Genomic DNA, 14,699 nt, shown 5'->3' with positions numbered 1-14,699 from the left:
TGTTTTCTTCTTTCCTCTATCTTCAAGTAATTCCTACTTATATCATATCCATTTAATCTATTAATATCTCCAAGTACTCATATAAAGTTATACTGTTCACAACCTCTATCAAAACTGTTGTCCATTGTACTTGCCATCACACTTTTAGAATGATTTTTAAATAAGTCACATACTCTTATTAGTCTAGCCCCATCACATATGTGAAAATACTTGAAGAAGTCCACAGAAATCTCTGCTCAAGAAATTCAGTTTCGTACATTTTTACCCTTCCTGGTTTTCTCTACCTGAGCTAGAACTTGATTTCCTCAGAACCTGGAACTCACTCCTTTTTGAAGATGTCTCTACAATAATTCTCTAGTTGTCTTCTCACCTCTTTCATCACTGTTCCTTCACTGACACCTATGTATCAATATAATACAATCTCCTAGACCCCTTCCCCACAAAAACTTCATTATCTGACTTCTCTCTCTCACCTTCTACTCTGCCTTAAAAATATTTTTGCTCTTTCCAATTAAAATGCCAGCCTCCTGGGTACGACTACCAACAGGATGTCTCCAGTTTCAACTTCTTTCTTACCCTGCATAATCGATTTTGTGACTTCAAACTGGATTTTACTCTGGCATGTCAAATTCAGTGTTACCAAAAAACAAACTTACCATGCACCAGCTCCCAAACTTCCTCTTTCTTCTTATGTTCCTTATCACACTAAGGGCATCACTGCCTTCAGAGTCAACAAGGCTGAAAACCTCAAGAGTCACTTTCACTTCACATTCTCTCTCACCTTCTGTCTCTGAATGTTCACTATGCCTGCTTATTTTACCTCCAAAATGTCACTTGTATTTGAACCAGTACTTGCTACATCTATTGTTAATCATTTTGCTCATTCCTTAATAATTTGTTGTTTGATCCTTATTTCTTTATCACTATTTCTGCTATTAAGTTTTTCCTTTAATTCATACTCTGCAGAGTTGAGGCAAGAGTATAATCTATGACAGCAATCATATTCTCTACTACATAAAGTCCAACTTCCTTGACAGAACAGGAAAAAAAAATCCCTTTATCTTTCTCTGGCCCTCCTTCAATCAACAAGCCCCCTTTTCCCAGCATTCCTTCAGATTAATGCGTCCTCCAACTCAACTAAATATAAACAGCCTTTAAAAAAAAAAAAAAGAGTACCTCACCACGCTGCATAGTCTACATCAGTATTTCAATTCAGGCAAAGAACATTCATCTCTATCGTGTACTGTGTCACAGTGCTGCACTTACAACACATGACTACACTTGAATATCTATCTTTTCCATACTTGGGATGTGATGAATGATGAGGTCAACAAACAGTAAAATGCAAACTTAGAGGGAAAAAGGAAGAAGTTGATCCAAAATCTAAACCGTAAAAATCGAATGAGTTAAAAGATCACTAACTGATGAAGGCCTCTATTAAACATATGCCTTGTCTCAAAAGGATAAGTCCAGGTAAATTTTGATAAGATAGCTTTAAATCTCTTACTTTTCCCCAAAAAAAAATTTGCTAGGGATTCACTGGGTAGTATATATGCTTTGCCATGTGCATATGTCAGGTTCAAGCCCCAAGACCACAAGGGACACGACACTACAGTGGCACCAGGGGATGCTCTGGTGAGGGAGTGTTTCTCCCTCTTTCCCTGTCTATCTGATGAAAGTTCTGGCTAAACAGAAAGGAGGAGGAGGAGGAGGAAAAAGAAAAAAATATCTCTAGAAGTGACAAGTAGCAAACTTTGAGATCATTATCTCAAATAATAACAAATTCAAACCCCAAATCACTGCTAAATAAAACTGCTTGAACACCTACTGTGCTTCTATCCCCATCCAAATCCACTAGGACCTATGATTCCGCTAACAAACAACAGTTCCATGAAGAGAAGAAAATAGATGAAGATTTCATATAAATACCCCCTTGTTCCAAAAGCCTAAGGAAGGGCTAAGTAGAAGTATAGTGGTTCTGCAAAAGACTTTCATGCCTGAGGTTCTAAAGTCCCAGGTTCAATCCCTAGCACCATAGTAAGCCAGGGAAAGCAGTGTTCTAGTAACTTTCTCTGAATCTTTCTCTCAGTATCTGTTTTTCAATAAAATAAATATCTCTAAAAGTCTAAGGAAGATGATAACCTCAAAGTCAGTGAGCACAGCTTATAGGAATTAAGCCCCAAAATTCTACCAATATACTATACTTTTCATAAAAATGAGGACTTCAACACAGAAATAATATTTGCTTGTATACTTTAATATTTATTTATAACTCAAGCATCTTTGGCAAACAAAAACTAGTATGGCTGCAGTAAAATCATAAAGATAGAGAATGAAGTATATTCCAAGCTTGACAAATGTACTAAGTGTACGGAAGGCAAGAGGCAGGAAAAGGCACTTTGGCATCATCATTTCTTAAATGCTTTTAAAACTCTTTTGGTAATGTAATTTCAAATAAATGACAAGGACCGTAAGACAAGAAAAAGTAGGCAGGTACTCAATTCGCTTTGCTCTTTAGCATCAATTAATTATTTTTACTTTCCTGAGCATCCATGTAATCTCAGTGCATTTAGTTTCTACTAGATGGAAAATTGTTTCTTGTATTTTCCATCACCTGGCTAAGATGCTTGTGAAAACCATGCTCAGGAACCTCACATTAATAAATTATCATTCCTACCATACTGATTAGCAATCATTTCCTTACCCTCACCCTCACCCTCAGCATTTCCAACACAGTACAGTAATGTTGTTCCTAAAGGCAATGGCCAGCATGATGCAGACAGACAACTGTCTCAACAGTGGCCAGGAAAACAAGGTAGATGGCTGTCTACGTTTCTCCCACTGTACTTTGTATAGGTCTGTATTACAACTCTTTCCATACTACATGGCAATTATCCATTTGAATACATGACTCTGACGCTACTGTTTATGAGTTCTTTTTCAGGCAAAGGGCTCTAGAGGTATGCTTGTCTAGTTCTGCAGGCCCAGTAATAAGCACTTAGTAGGAATATTGTAGGCCCTCAATAAATGTTTAAGAAATCCAAGCCTACATCTATGGCCATACCACCCTGAACACGCCCTATCTCGTCTGATCTCGGAAGATAAGCAGGGTCGGGCCTGGTTAGTGCTTGGATGAGAGAAACCCAAGCCTATAATAACTTTGCAACATATTCCACATTTCATATGTATCTGAACTTGGATGTAAACTCCAGGGTACTAATTCTGTCTCTTTTATCAAAGGTAGCCATTGGTTTGAAGATTTGGCTCAGCCACTGATATATAGAGCTACAGTTGGAAAGTATGTTTTAATGGCAATGCTTCTTAATAATGTGCTATGCTAACTTTGTGCCACTGCTGTCTTGTTACAAAACACTTCTTACAAGGAACACAAATGAGCAATTACTCCCTCCTACTCTTAGTGACCTTGAATGGAAAGCCTATCCTCTGAAAAACAGCCCAATTAGTTGGATCTAGAATCTCAATCCACCATTTTAAATTCAAAAAAACCACAGAATGGTAAAAGACACACTTACTAGATTATTTCCCCTAAAACTAAGACTACTTCTTATCCCCTCTGAGCATAAGTTACTTTACTCTTTAGGTAAGCACACTGAACTTGAAGCTTATTTCCATATTTTCACTTATAAGATTCGCCTTGTTGAAGAAGAAAACAGTAGCTAAACACTAAGCCTTTCCTTTTACATAACTATCAGTTAGGCTTGAAAGTTACTATTTTCCGTTACAAACTGAGCTCATGCTATTGCAGACAATTTATAAAACAGGGAAAGTGTTGAGGGATTAACAATAAAGGTTTTGATATAATCACCAGGACAATGTTGATATTATGAACCACTTTCTTCACCAGCAATAAAGAGGAAAAGGTTAATAGATGAGGGAGCTGCTTCAGCATACACAATTAAATAATACACATAGATGACAAAATTAGTAATTAGCAGCTTTTTTATTACTGTGTGAGAAGAGCAGTAAGCACCCTGAACTTCGATGATCTCTGCAATTTCCCTCTACAAAGCCACAGATGCACTCAGAAATACACACAAAATCTCAATCTTGACAAATAATGGAGACAAATAGGTGAAATCATGGCATGTACCTTTGCCATTACATGCACCCAAATTCCACTAAGTAGAAACTTTAGAGGATATGTTTTCTTGTAAGTAGTTAAGTTTCTCAATTGTAGAGTTAAGACCAAAAAAAAAAAAAAAACTTAATAAAATAAACAATAGCTGGAGTTTAACTATCACATAACCATTTAACTTCACCATAACCAACAGTAAAATAATGAAAAAGTGAATACAACTTAAGTGAAGCATCATTTACAAACCAAAATTTTATGCACATTTCTAAATGTTTCAAAAATAATGGCCTTACATTAACTATGGCTCCCCACTTCCTTATATAAATCTACTTGATGCTCTAACATTCACTCACAAATGTTACAAATTCTGACCACTAAAAAGTGGGGAGGGCAGAAGAAAAAAAAAAAAAAAGCAGCCTCCTGGTAAAACCTGACAAGTTAAGGGAAAAACCCTGAATTTCTTCTCTTATGCCCAACTAATGATTAGGCACAAAAGTGACATTTAACTAACATACTACTGAGAAAAGCAAGGAGAGCTAGTACTATGGCTGCCAAATACAAGCAATTTTTTCCAATCCCACACTCCTCATTCTTTAAGTATCTAATTCTAACATCAAAACTTGACCTTAAGCAGTAAGTTGCAATGTTCTGACACTATGACATCATTCTGTTTGGAGCACTTTAATATAACAATTGGAATAAATTGGCTGACACTTAAAGAGGTCACACTGAAGAGCAAAACTAAGGATATTTATGTGGCAAAAATCTTCTGGCTCTACATTTAGTATCACCAGCCACAGAATGATAGGCCTTTCCCCAGCACCACCAGCTACAGAATAACAATAGTTCATTGATACAGATGTACTCTCCGTAGGAATAATAAAAATACAGTAAATGTTATCACCATCTTTTACTGCTAGTAACACTAGATCTTCATGGCAAATATCTGCACACAATAATAAACCAAATAATGGCTTTATCTTTAATCTACTTTTTTTTCAATCATAAAGATGCACATCAATTAAATTTATAATTAAGACCAAGTATCTGTGAATTGAAACCTCCGGGTTCTACAGCCATTTACCAATAAAAGGAAAAATTTTACACAGCAAGTTACATCTTAATAATGATGAATATTCCAACTCAGAGCACTGGCAGCTACACTTTCCTCAGTAGAAATCCTCAGTATGAGAGTTGTCCAGACTTCTCTGGATACTGAAGTCCAGCCTGAGTTGTTTTTGTTTTTTTTTTTTTCCTCTCATGAAAGTGTATTTCATTTGAAAGCAACATGCAGAAACCACAGAGGTTTCTGATACTCTAGGCTTCACCACCTCCATCATAAATTTTCCTTTCACAATAAACAATGTGCAATCGAAAAGGTTTCCTGTTTCAAAATGGAATAGTAAGTGAAAGAAACTGTAACTCTACCATTATCAACAACAACAGATTCTTAATGAAGATGTATTTTCAAAGATGAAATTGGAAATTCTCAAAATCTGCCTCCTCACTTGACTGATCTGGTTCTCTCCCTGTAAGTAATATGGTTGTCATAAGTGGCCCATCAGAGGCCTTTCTTAAATAACAAGCACTCTTTTGTTATCTAACAGCAACAAAACTTCACATAAGACAGAGCAAACAGTATTACACTATTCTAAGGTCATACACAAAGAGAAACCAACAGTAAAAACTTTGTATATCTGAGTCATAGGGATGAACTCTGAACCTTCAAGAAACAACAAAAGAATCCCACTTTTCTTTCTTTTTTTCTTTTTTTTAATTCCTCTCAGTTAAGAAAGAGACAGAAAGGGTGAGCTATCACAACTCTGCTTCACCATCTGTGGTACTTCCCCAGTTCTGTGATGCTCCCATGTGGTGTCAGGGCTTGAACACAGGTTCTCACAAATGAGAGGACCTCCTAGTCCCTTGAATCCAACTTTTCAAGACATAGAATAAATGTAAGAAAATGATCAATACCATCCAAACCGTTGTCATAACCGTAACTAATGAACAGTATACAGAGGCCTAGTCCAAAGTGACTGGATACATACAGGCACAGTCAGAACTTACCACTTTATCCATGAGTTTCCAAGTTTTCTCCACAGTCCTTCGATCTGCTGCTGCTTGTTTAGGGGGTCCAACTGCATCCTGAATAGCATCAATAATGCCCAAAATTCGTCCTTTTCGGGGGTTTCCTCCTCGACCACCAGGATTTCTGCCATTCAATGAATTTGCCATCTGGAATCTTAGTTCTCTAAAAGGCAGATTAAAAAAAAAAAGTTTCCTGGTCATGAAAATATATACTCAACAAAGTCTTCACCACCATATCCTCCTCCAAAGAGAAAAAAATCAATAGTTCCACACATAACTTTTCAGTAGCTTGTGAATGTTTATTCTCAATCTGTATGCACAGATTAGGAAGCAGTTGCTCCTACATTTATCACTAAGAGAAGATTCATTTAACAAACAACTTACAACAAACTTATATTGTTTTCCTCCAACTAAATAAGAACACAGTGTTTTCCCCTGCCACTTTATTTTCTTATCAATTCAAATTACTAGACCTGAAGCCACTATTTCAATTAAAAATACTAGTCCTGAAGTTTCTTGGAAAACATTTTGGGACACCTACACCTCCCCCCCACCCCGACCACCACCTTATTTTTTCACTCAGTTCAATCTCGCCCAGTTATATAATGATCATTTTCCAGGAGCATCGTCAACAAAGGCTCAGGACCCGGACCCCCCCACCCCCCACCCCACCCCCCCCCCCGCTAAAAGCACTAAGTGGGGACACATGGACGTGGACACGCGAACACAGGGTCCTTCACACGCAGCGAGGAGTTATCTCAAGTTAAAAACCAAATAATCCAACCAGGAAACAACCGGTTTGAAAAAAGAGAGGCTGAGACACTGACACGAGCGGGTACATTTAAAAAAAGAGAGAGAAGAGAGTTCACTTCTTTTGCTCTGAGCCTCCCTTTTATACAAGGAAAGAGGTGGGGGGTGCGCTATCCAGAGCTTTGTTTCGGGACGTCTGTGCCCCCTTCCTGGATCAGGCCCCTCCGGGGCCACGGGAGGAGGGTGGGCAGAGCAAGGACGAACTAGCCCCTCGCGCCTCCAAGTCCAGGGGCCCGATCGGTCTCTCACTCCCGGTGGACAAACCTGTCTGCAACCGCAGCCTCCCGTCTCCCCTGACTCCTGCCTCCTCCCCGGCCCTGGCCGGGTTCCGGTCTTTAAATCCCCCTCTGCGAACTGTGACGGCGGCGGCGACAGCAGCTGGAAGTCGGGGCTGTCCCCTCTTCCTCCCCGGTCCGCGCCTGGCTGCCCCCGGGGCCCCCCGCCGGAAAGAAGCGTGGAACCCACCCACCCCCTCCCGGCTCCCCCTTCCCCTTCGGGCCTCCCCGTGCCCGAGCTGCTCAGAGACACGCGTGTGCGCGGGTGCGAGTCCCGCGCACGAGCCCCGGGGAAGCGGGCAGCCCGGGCAGCGATTGTGTAGTCGCCGTGCAAGCACTCTCCCCAGGAAGAAGCAACCCAGACGGAGCGCAGGCCATCAAAACGGGGAAACGCAGCAGTTACCGTCAAAGACAGTCTACACCAGCTCTCCCCTCCCGCCCGACGCTCGGGGAGGCCGCGGGACGCCGCAGCAGCAGCAGCAGCTACAGGAGGACACCACTCGCTGGACACCCCACCCCTGTGGAATACACACAGCGAGGCACAGGCGCGGGGCGGAGTCGGGGGCGGAGTCGGGGGGCGGGGACGCGCGCAGCCCGGCCAATCCTGAGCGAGTATGCACAGCCCGACAGCGGGAGGAGCCAATGGTCGGGAGGCGCCCGTTCTCCTCGCACTACTACCCGGTCCACGTCTTCTACAGTACACAATGGCCCCAAAGGAAGGCCCCGGGGCCGCCAAGTCCCAAGTGGAAAGGGACTCTGCGGGAAACCTGGAGCTTCGACTCTCGGGGTACGAAAGTGGAATAGAGGCAGGAAAGGAAAAAAGATAGACCCATGAAGAGTGGGCCGGTGGGCGTGAGCTATGGGAGCGGGAGCCAAAGCCCACTGGGGCTAAAAGGCGGGACTTCCTGCTTCACTCACCTTCCTAGTCTTTTGTTTCATAGCAACAGAGTAGTGGCTGAGAGGGTGTTGCTTCTTTACTCTGGGCGGATCCTAGACTGAAGAATTTCATCTCCTCAGGGCTGCCAAACTCTTCTACCCCGGACAGCAGCCAAACAGATTCAAGGCATTGCTTCTTGTTGGCTATCAAAAATAAATAAGTAAATAAATAAATAAATAAATAAATAAATAAATATTAGCAAGTTTCTAATATGGAGTATAAACTTCATGTAGCTTAGAGTCGGGTTAACATCTGATTCCAAACCAACACTAGTATTACTTTTTTACCCTGAGTTCTACAGGAATTGTGCATCAAACATTAAGCAAGTAATTGACAAGGCTGCCAAACAGTCCATACTTATCAGAGCCACCCTTACTCTATATAGATGTTTCTCCATATTACAACCATATTGTATCTGCCATTCTATTCCAGTATTTTTCATCTGTAACTCTACTGTTAGATCCATAGAAAAGCCCATTTGTGGCTACATTTTATTTATAATGTAAATGACATGCAACATTATTTCAGTTTTAAGTGTACAAGACCATGACTGGACGTTTGTGTATAAATCAGATGACCATCACAAAAAGTCTACTTGCCATTGTAGCAATTTTGAAGTTTGAAGCACCATATTATTGATTATAGTTGCCATGATGTACATCTCATCAACTTGATTCATTTTGTAACTGGAAGTTTGCACCTTTTGATCTCCTTTACTCACTTCACCCACCCTTTAGCCCCTCCAAGTTTTTGGTTACCATCAATCTGATTTCTGTCTATCTGATTTTTTTAAATTTAGAAATGTGTTCTGTTTAATCCAAAGTTTTATATAGCTTTAGTTTAAAAAACAAAAACAAACAAAAAAAAAACTGAAAACAGTGAAAACAAGACACTATGTCAAAGTCTGGGCCCTTTCCAGCTTTCCAAATACAAGAGCTCTTAAAAGATGTATATACCAATTGGAAGAACAAGACAGAAAGTATGAATGGAGCCATGAAATTTCATAAAACAAAAATTTATATCACTGAAGGATCGTTCCTATGACTGATTAATTGCCTTAAAAAAATAATTAAAAATTCCAGTGTTCCAAATCAATGTGTAACACATCAATATAACCCCGCAGTGTCCTGGCAAACAACAAGCTTTCATTTTTTTGTCTCATCCTAGAGTTTAAATACTGAATCATTTCAGCAGAGACTCCACAGGCAACAGGAAAGACTGTGGCATTAAAATATTCATTTATACTTTTGTGGTACTTCAACAGTGTTCTTACTTCTGGGCTAGCCTGCAAACCATACGAGGTTGGAAGCATCATAACTTAATTGGGTACTAAGACTCAAAAAGTAGGTTAAAAAAAGGAAGAAAAATGAAACACAGCCCATTTTGAAGTTTGAAGCACCATATTATTGATTATAGTTGCCATGATGTACATCTCATCAACTTGATTCATTTTGTAACTGGAAGTTTGCACCTTTTGATCTCCTTTACTCACTTCACCCACCCTTTAGCCCCTCCAAGTTTTTGGTTACCATCAATCTGATTTCTGTCTATCTGATTTTTTTAAATTTAGAAATGTGTTCTGTTTAATCCAAAGTTTTATATAGCTTTAGTTTAAAAAACAAAAACAAACAAAAAAAAACTGAAAACAGTGAAAACAAGACACTATGTCAAAGTCTGGGCCCTTTCCAGCTTTCCAAATACAAGAGCTCTTAAAAGATGTATATACCAATTGGAAGAACAAGACAGAAAGTATGAATGGAGCCATGAAATTTCATAAAACAAAAATTTATATCACTGAAGGATCGTTCCTATGACTGATTAATTGCCTTAAAAAAATAATTAAAAATTCCAGTGTTCCAAATCAATGTGTAACACATCAATATAACCCCGCAGTGTCCTGGCAAACAACAAGCTTTCATTTTTTTGTCTCATCCTAGAGTTTAAATACTGAATCATTTCAGCAGAGACTCCACAGGCAACAGGAAAGACTGTGGCATTAAAATATTCATTTATACTTTTGTGGTACTTCAACAGTGTTCTTACTTCTGGGCTAGCCTGCAAACCATACGAGGTTGGAAGCATCATAACTTAATTGGGTACTAAGACTCAAAAAGTAGGTTAAAAAAAGGAAGAAAAATGAAACACAGCCCATTTTGAAGTTTGAAGCACCATATTATTGATTATAGTTGCCATGATGTACATCTCATCAACTTGATTCATTTTGTAACTGGAAGTTTGCACCTTTTGATCTCCTTTACCCACTTCACTCACCCTTTGGCCCCTCTAAGCTTCTGGTTACCACCAATCTGATTTCTGTCTATCTGATTTTTGTATATTTGTTTTTACATATGACTGAAGTCATATAGTATTTTCTCTGTCTGACTCATTTCACTTAGTATAATATTCTCAAGGTCCATCCAGCTGTCATGAATAACAAGATTCCATTATTTTTCATGACTGAATTGCATTGCATTATATATAACACATTTTCTATGTCCATTTATCTGTCAAAGGACATTTTAGATTACTTCCGTAGCTTGACTATTATAAATAATGCTACAGTCAACATGGAGGGAGTGCATATTGTAATTAGTATTTTTGTTTTCTTTTTTTTAATATTTTATTTATTTATGAGAAAGATAGGAGGAGAGAGAGAACCAGACATCACTCTGGCACATGTGCTGCCGGGGATCGAACTTGGGACCTTATGCTTGAGAGACCAAAGCCTTATCACTGCACCACCTCCCGGACCACAGTATTTTTGTTTTCTTACGGTAAATACTCAGAAGTAGATTTACTCCATCACATATTACATCTATTTGTAACTTTTGAGGAAATGCTATACTATGTTCCAAAGTGGCTATACCAGTTTCCACACACAATGCAGAAGGCTTCTCTTTCTCCTTATCCTTACCAATATTTGTTGTTTTGTCTTTTTTGTAATTGTCATTCTGACAGGGGTAAAATAACACCATGTTGTGACTTCCATTTGTATTTTCCTGTGATCACTGATACTGACATCTCTAATATGCATGTTGGCTATCTATATGTTTTCTTTGAAGGAATGTCCACTCAACTACTCTTTATTTTCAATCTTCATTGTTAAGTTTGATAAGTGCTTTGTAAGCAAAGAAATTTGGGTATAAACTTTTTGTTACCTTTACGTTTGTGAATAGTTTCTCACATTTATTAGTTTGCCTTTTTATTTTGTTAATGATTTACTTCTCTATGCAGAAACATTTTAGTTTGGTGTATGTAGTTTCATTTATTTATTTTTGCTTTTTTCGCTTTGCCTCTAGGGCCAGTTCCGTAAAATATTCTTAAGACTAATGTCAAAGTGCTTACCATCTTTTTTCTAGTAATTTTATGATCACAGATGTTATGTTCAAGTTTTTATCCATTTTGAGTTAATTTTTTTGTGTACAGTGTAACACTGTGTAGCTATCTTATTTTTTCCAATACCATTTACTGAAGAAATTGACACTTCTCCCATTGTATATATCCTTTCTTATAAAATAATTCTAGGAATTCACCCACTTCTTTTAGGATGTTCAACTGTTGGCACATAATTGCCTACTACAGTAATTTTTAATTAACTCTTGTATTTCTGTAGTATGGAATATCGTTTTTCCTCTTTCATTTCTAGTGTGTGGGGGTGTGCGCACATACATACACACCCTTTTTTTTTCTTTCTCGTTATGTCTAGCTAATGGTTTGTCAATTTTGTTTAACATTATTTTCAAAGAAGCAATTCTTTCTTTTCTGGGCCTATTATAAGGATTGGAATTGTCTGTTGTGGGAACTCTTACTGCTTGGGGATAAGTTGTTATTTGTGAGCCCCTCAAACTGAGTTATTCAGGAGTTATTCGGCTTGTTCTCAGATCTTCTTAATGGAGAATTATTCCATAAAGAACTCTATATTTGGTTTGATTTTTAGAATAGTTGAGTCCAGGAACTTTCTGTGCTACCATCTTGAGATGTCCAATCATGAAAGAAAAAGTTACTTTACTGTGACTGTTCTTTCAACAAAATCATAGATTGAACAAAAATGCCTTTGTATGTCTTTCAGTTTAACTTCAAATGTTCCACAGGGTAATTACTTTGCTATGTCACACTTTGGAATTTTGTTTGCACTGAAGTTATTAGTGTTGAAGAAGCTTTACACTGTTGAATTCTCAGATGTTGTAAGACTTTGTGTCTTTTAAAAAACATATATTTATTTCCTTTCCTGATAAAATGTTTCTCAATGGTCTCACCAATTTCTATGTATTTTTTAAAATAATATTTTGATTATTAACATCATAGTAGCATACTGAGCTATTTTTGTCTAACATATTTTACTTTAAACCCCTAAATTCAGACAGTTAAGATTCTTCATTTCATTAAAATAGGGGACAAGTGGTGGCACACTCAGACTCAGGTTCAAGACCCCAGTCCCCCAGTGCATGGGAGGGAGACTTCCCTCTCTATCTCCCTCCTTCTCAATTTCTCTCTGTCCTATCAAATAAAATAGAAAAGAAAAAAAAAGGAAAAAATGGCCACCAGAAGCAGTGGATTCATAGTGGACTCATACTTGGGTTTAACAAGTCATTCATTGCTAGTAGAAGGGATTTCTTCTACTCTTAACATCACATGGTAATAATTGGTAATGGGTGTGATGATCTATGGATTCATCAAATACAGTGAGATTCTGAGACTAGTTGTAGCTCAGTTGGAATATTTGCTTAACTATAATAACAACAGAAATAACTATGCCTTAAAGATAGGATTTACAGGTAGAGATGGTAGCTTTATACTTTTCTCAGAAAGCAAGTACTTAACTTTCTTCAGTATCACTCAAGTACCAGGGTTCCCACCCTCAGAGTAAACTTCTGTTCCAAGATAGTTGTGGATGTTCTAGCTCAATACCATCACTCATTTCCAGGTTGAAGACCAAGGGAAAGGGTCAGAGGATATATCAAACTTCTAGCTAAGTCAGTTTTCCAATAAATCCCACAAATAATTTTTTTTAAGAACTTAAGTTATAACTCAGTTCTGTGGACAAATATAGCTGCAACACGACTGGAAGCAGAGGAAGATAAAAATATAAAAGTGGGGAGTTGGGCGGTAGCGCAGCAGGTTAAGTGCAGGTGGCACAAAGCACAAGGACCAGACTAAGAATCCCGGTTCAAGCCCCCTGCTCCCCACCTACAGGGGTGTGGCTTCACAAGCGGTGAAGCAGGTTTGCAGGTGTCTATCTTTCTCTTCTCCTCTCTGTCTTTCCCTCCTGTCTCCATTTCTCTCTGCCTTACCCAACAACAATGACATCAATAACAACAACAGTAATAATAATACAACAATAAAACAAGGGCAACAAAAGGGAATAAATAAATAAATATTAAGGTATATATAAGTGGCAAATAACACATACATTAAACTAAAACTTTAAGTGTACTATTAAATAACTTGGATGTGATTTTTTTTTTTATGGCTGAGCCATTGAAGGAACTTATGCCAGGGGAGAGGATAAAGCATTAGAAGACAAATAGGGGGGGTCGGGCGGTGGCAGTGGGTTAAGCGCATGTGGCGCAAAGCGCAGGGACTGGCGTAAGGATCCCGGTTAGAGCCCCCGGCTCCCCAACTGCAGAGGAGTCGCTTCACAGGCGGTGAAGCAGGTCTGCAGGTGTCTATCTTTCTCTCCCCTTCTTTGTCTTCCCCTCTTCTCTCCATTTCTCTCTGTCCTATCCAACAACGAATTGCGTCAACAAGGGCAATAATAATGACCACAACGAAGCTACAACTAGGGCAACAAAAGGGGGGGAAAATGGCCTCTAGGAGCAGTGGATTCATGGTGCAGGCACCGAGCCCAGCAATAACCCTGGAGGAGGAAAAAAAAAAAAAAGACAAATAGGGTGATACTGTAACACAATTCAGAATATTACCTTGATGGTCAACAAATATATGATAATGTGGATGTAAATAGGGCTGTGGTTTGGAGGTGAGAAAAAAGTGACATATTTAAGAAATATTGAAAAAAGTGTTTCAAATTCTCTCACCACATTACAATAACAAATTTTAGCCATCAATGCAGGGGAATCCCACTTTGATTGAACTAGGACAGCTTTAGGGCTCCCCAGATTATCACAAACTAAGACTGAGAACCATATAAGACTAATTAGCTGCTACTGACGATTGCAAAGATATGAAGCATACAGAATACAGAGAGGTCAAGAATGATAATGAAAATCCTAGCTCTATTTGGTCAGTAAAACTAAATCTCAAAACCTATCAGAGAGAGTGTCAAAGGACAGTTTACTTAGGGGAAAGGAGCTAATTTGATGAGACTAAATGAGCATTTATTGAATAAGCAGGCTATTTTTAATTGATTGGCTGTACAAGATTTCAGATTTGGCAATAGTGACAAGTATCCCTGAACATTGTGAATTCAGAAAGGGAGATGTATAGAATAGTAATTACATTGGGTTGAGAGTTAAACCCTTACGATCACCATTCA

General features: G+C 38.7%; 1 protein-coding gene across 6 annotated transcripts in view; it reads right to left on the bottom strand.

The window, feature by feature from the left end:
• Positions 1–7,805, bottom strand: part of CBLB (Cbl proto-oncogene B) — a 242,330-nt gene extending 234,525 nt beyond the window's left edge. For 4 of the 6 annotated variants that reach the window (XM_060198431.1, XM_060198428.1, XM_060198430.1 and 1 more), the window contains exons 1-2: positions 7,259–7,410; positions 6,164–6,347 (exon numbers count right to left, since the gene is read on the bottom strand). In XM_060198431.1, coding sequence (XP_060054414.1) covers positions 6,164–6,331 — 168 coding nt within the window. In that variant the 5' untranslated portion in view covers positions 6,332–6,347; positions 7,259–7,410. Of the gene's footprint in view, positions 1–6,163; positions 6,348–7,258; positions 7,411–7,672 lie in introns of those variants that run through there. The other 2 variants (XM_060198429.1, XM_060198433.1) reach the window with 2 other exon arrangements.
• Positions 7,806–14,699: the final 6,894 nt, after the last annotated feature.

The sequence above is a fragment of the Erinaceus europaeus genome, chromosome 9 (assembly GCF_950295315.1).
Source record: "Erinaceus europaeus chromosome 9, mEriEur2.1, whole genome shotgun sequence".
In the NCBI taxonomy this organism is placed as follows: Eukaryota; Metazoa; Chordata; class Mammalia; order Eulipotyphla; family Erinaceidae; genus Erinaceus; species Erinaceus europaeus.
The sequence above is the reverse complement of the archived record's forward strand: the minus strand, read 5'-3'. Positions and strand labels throughout refer to the sequence as shown.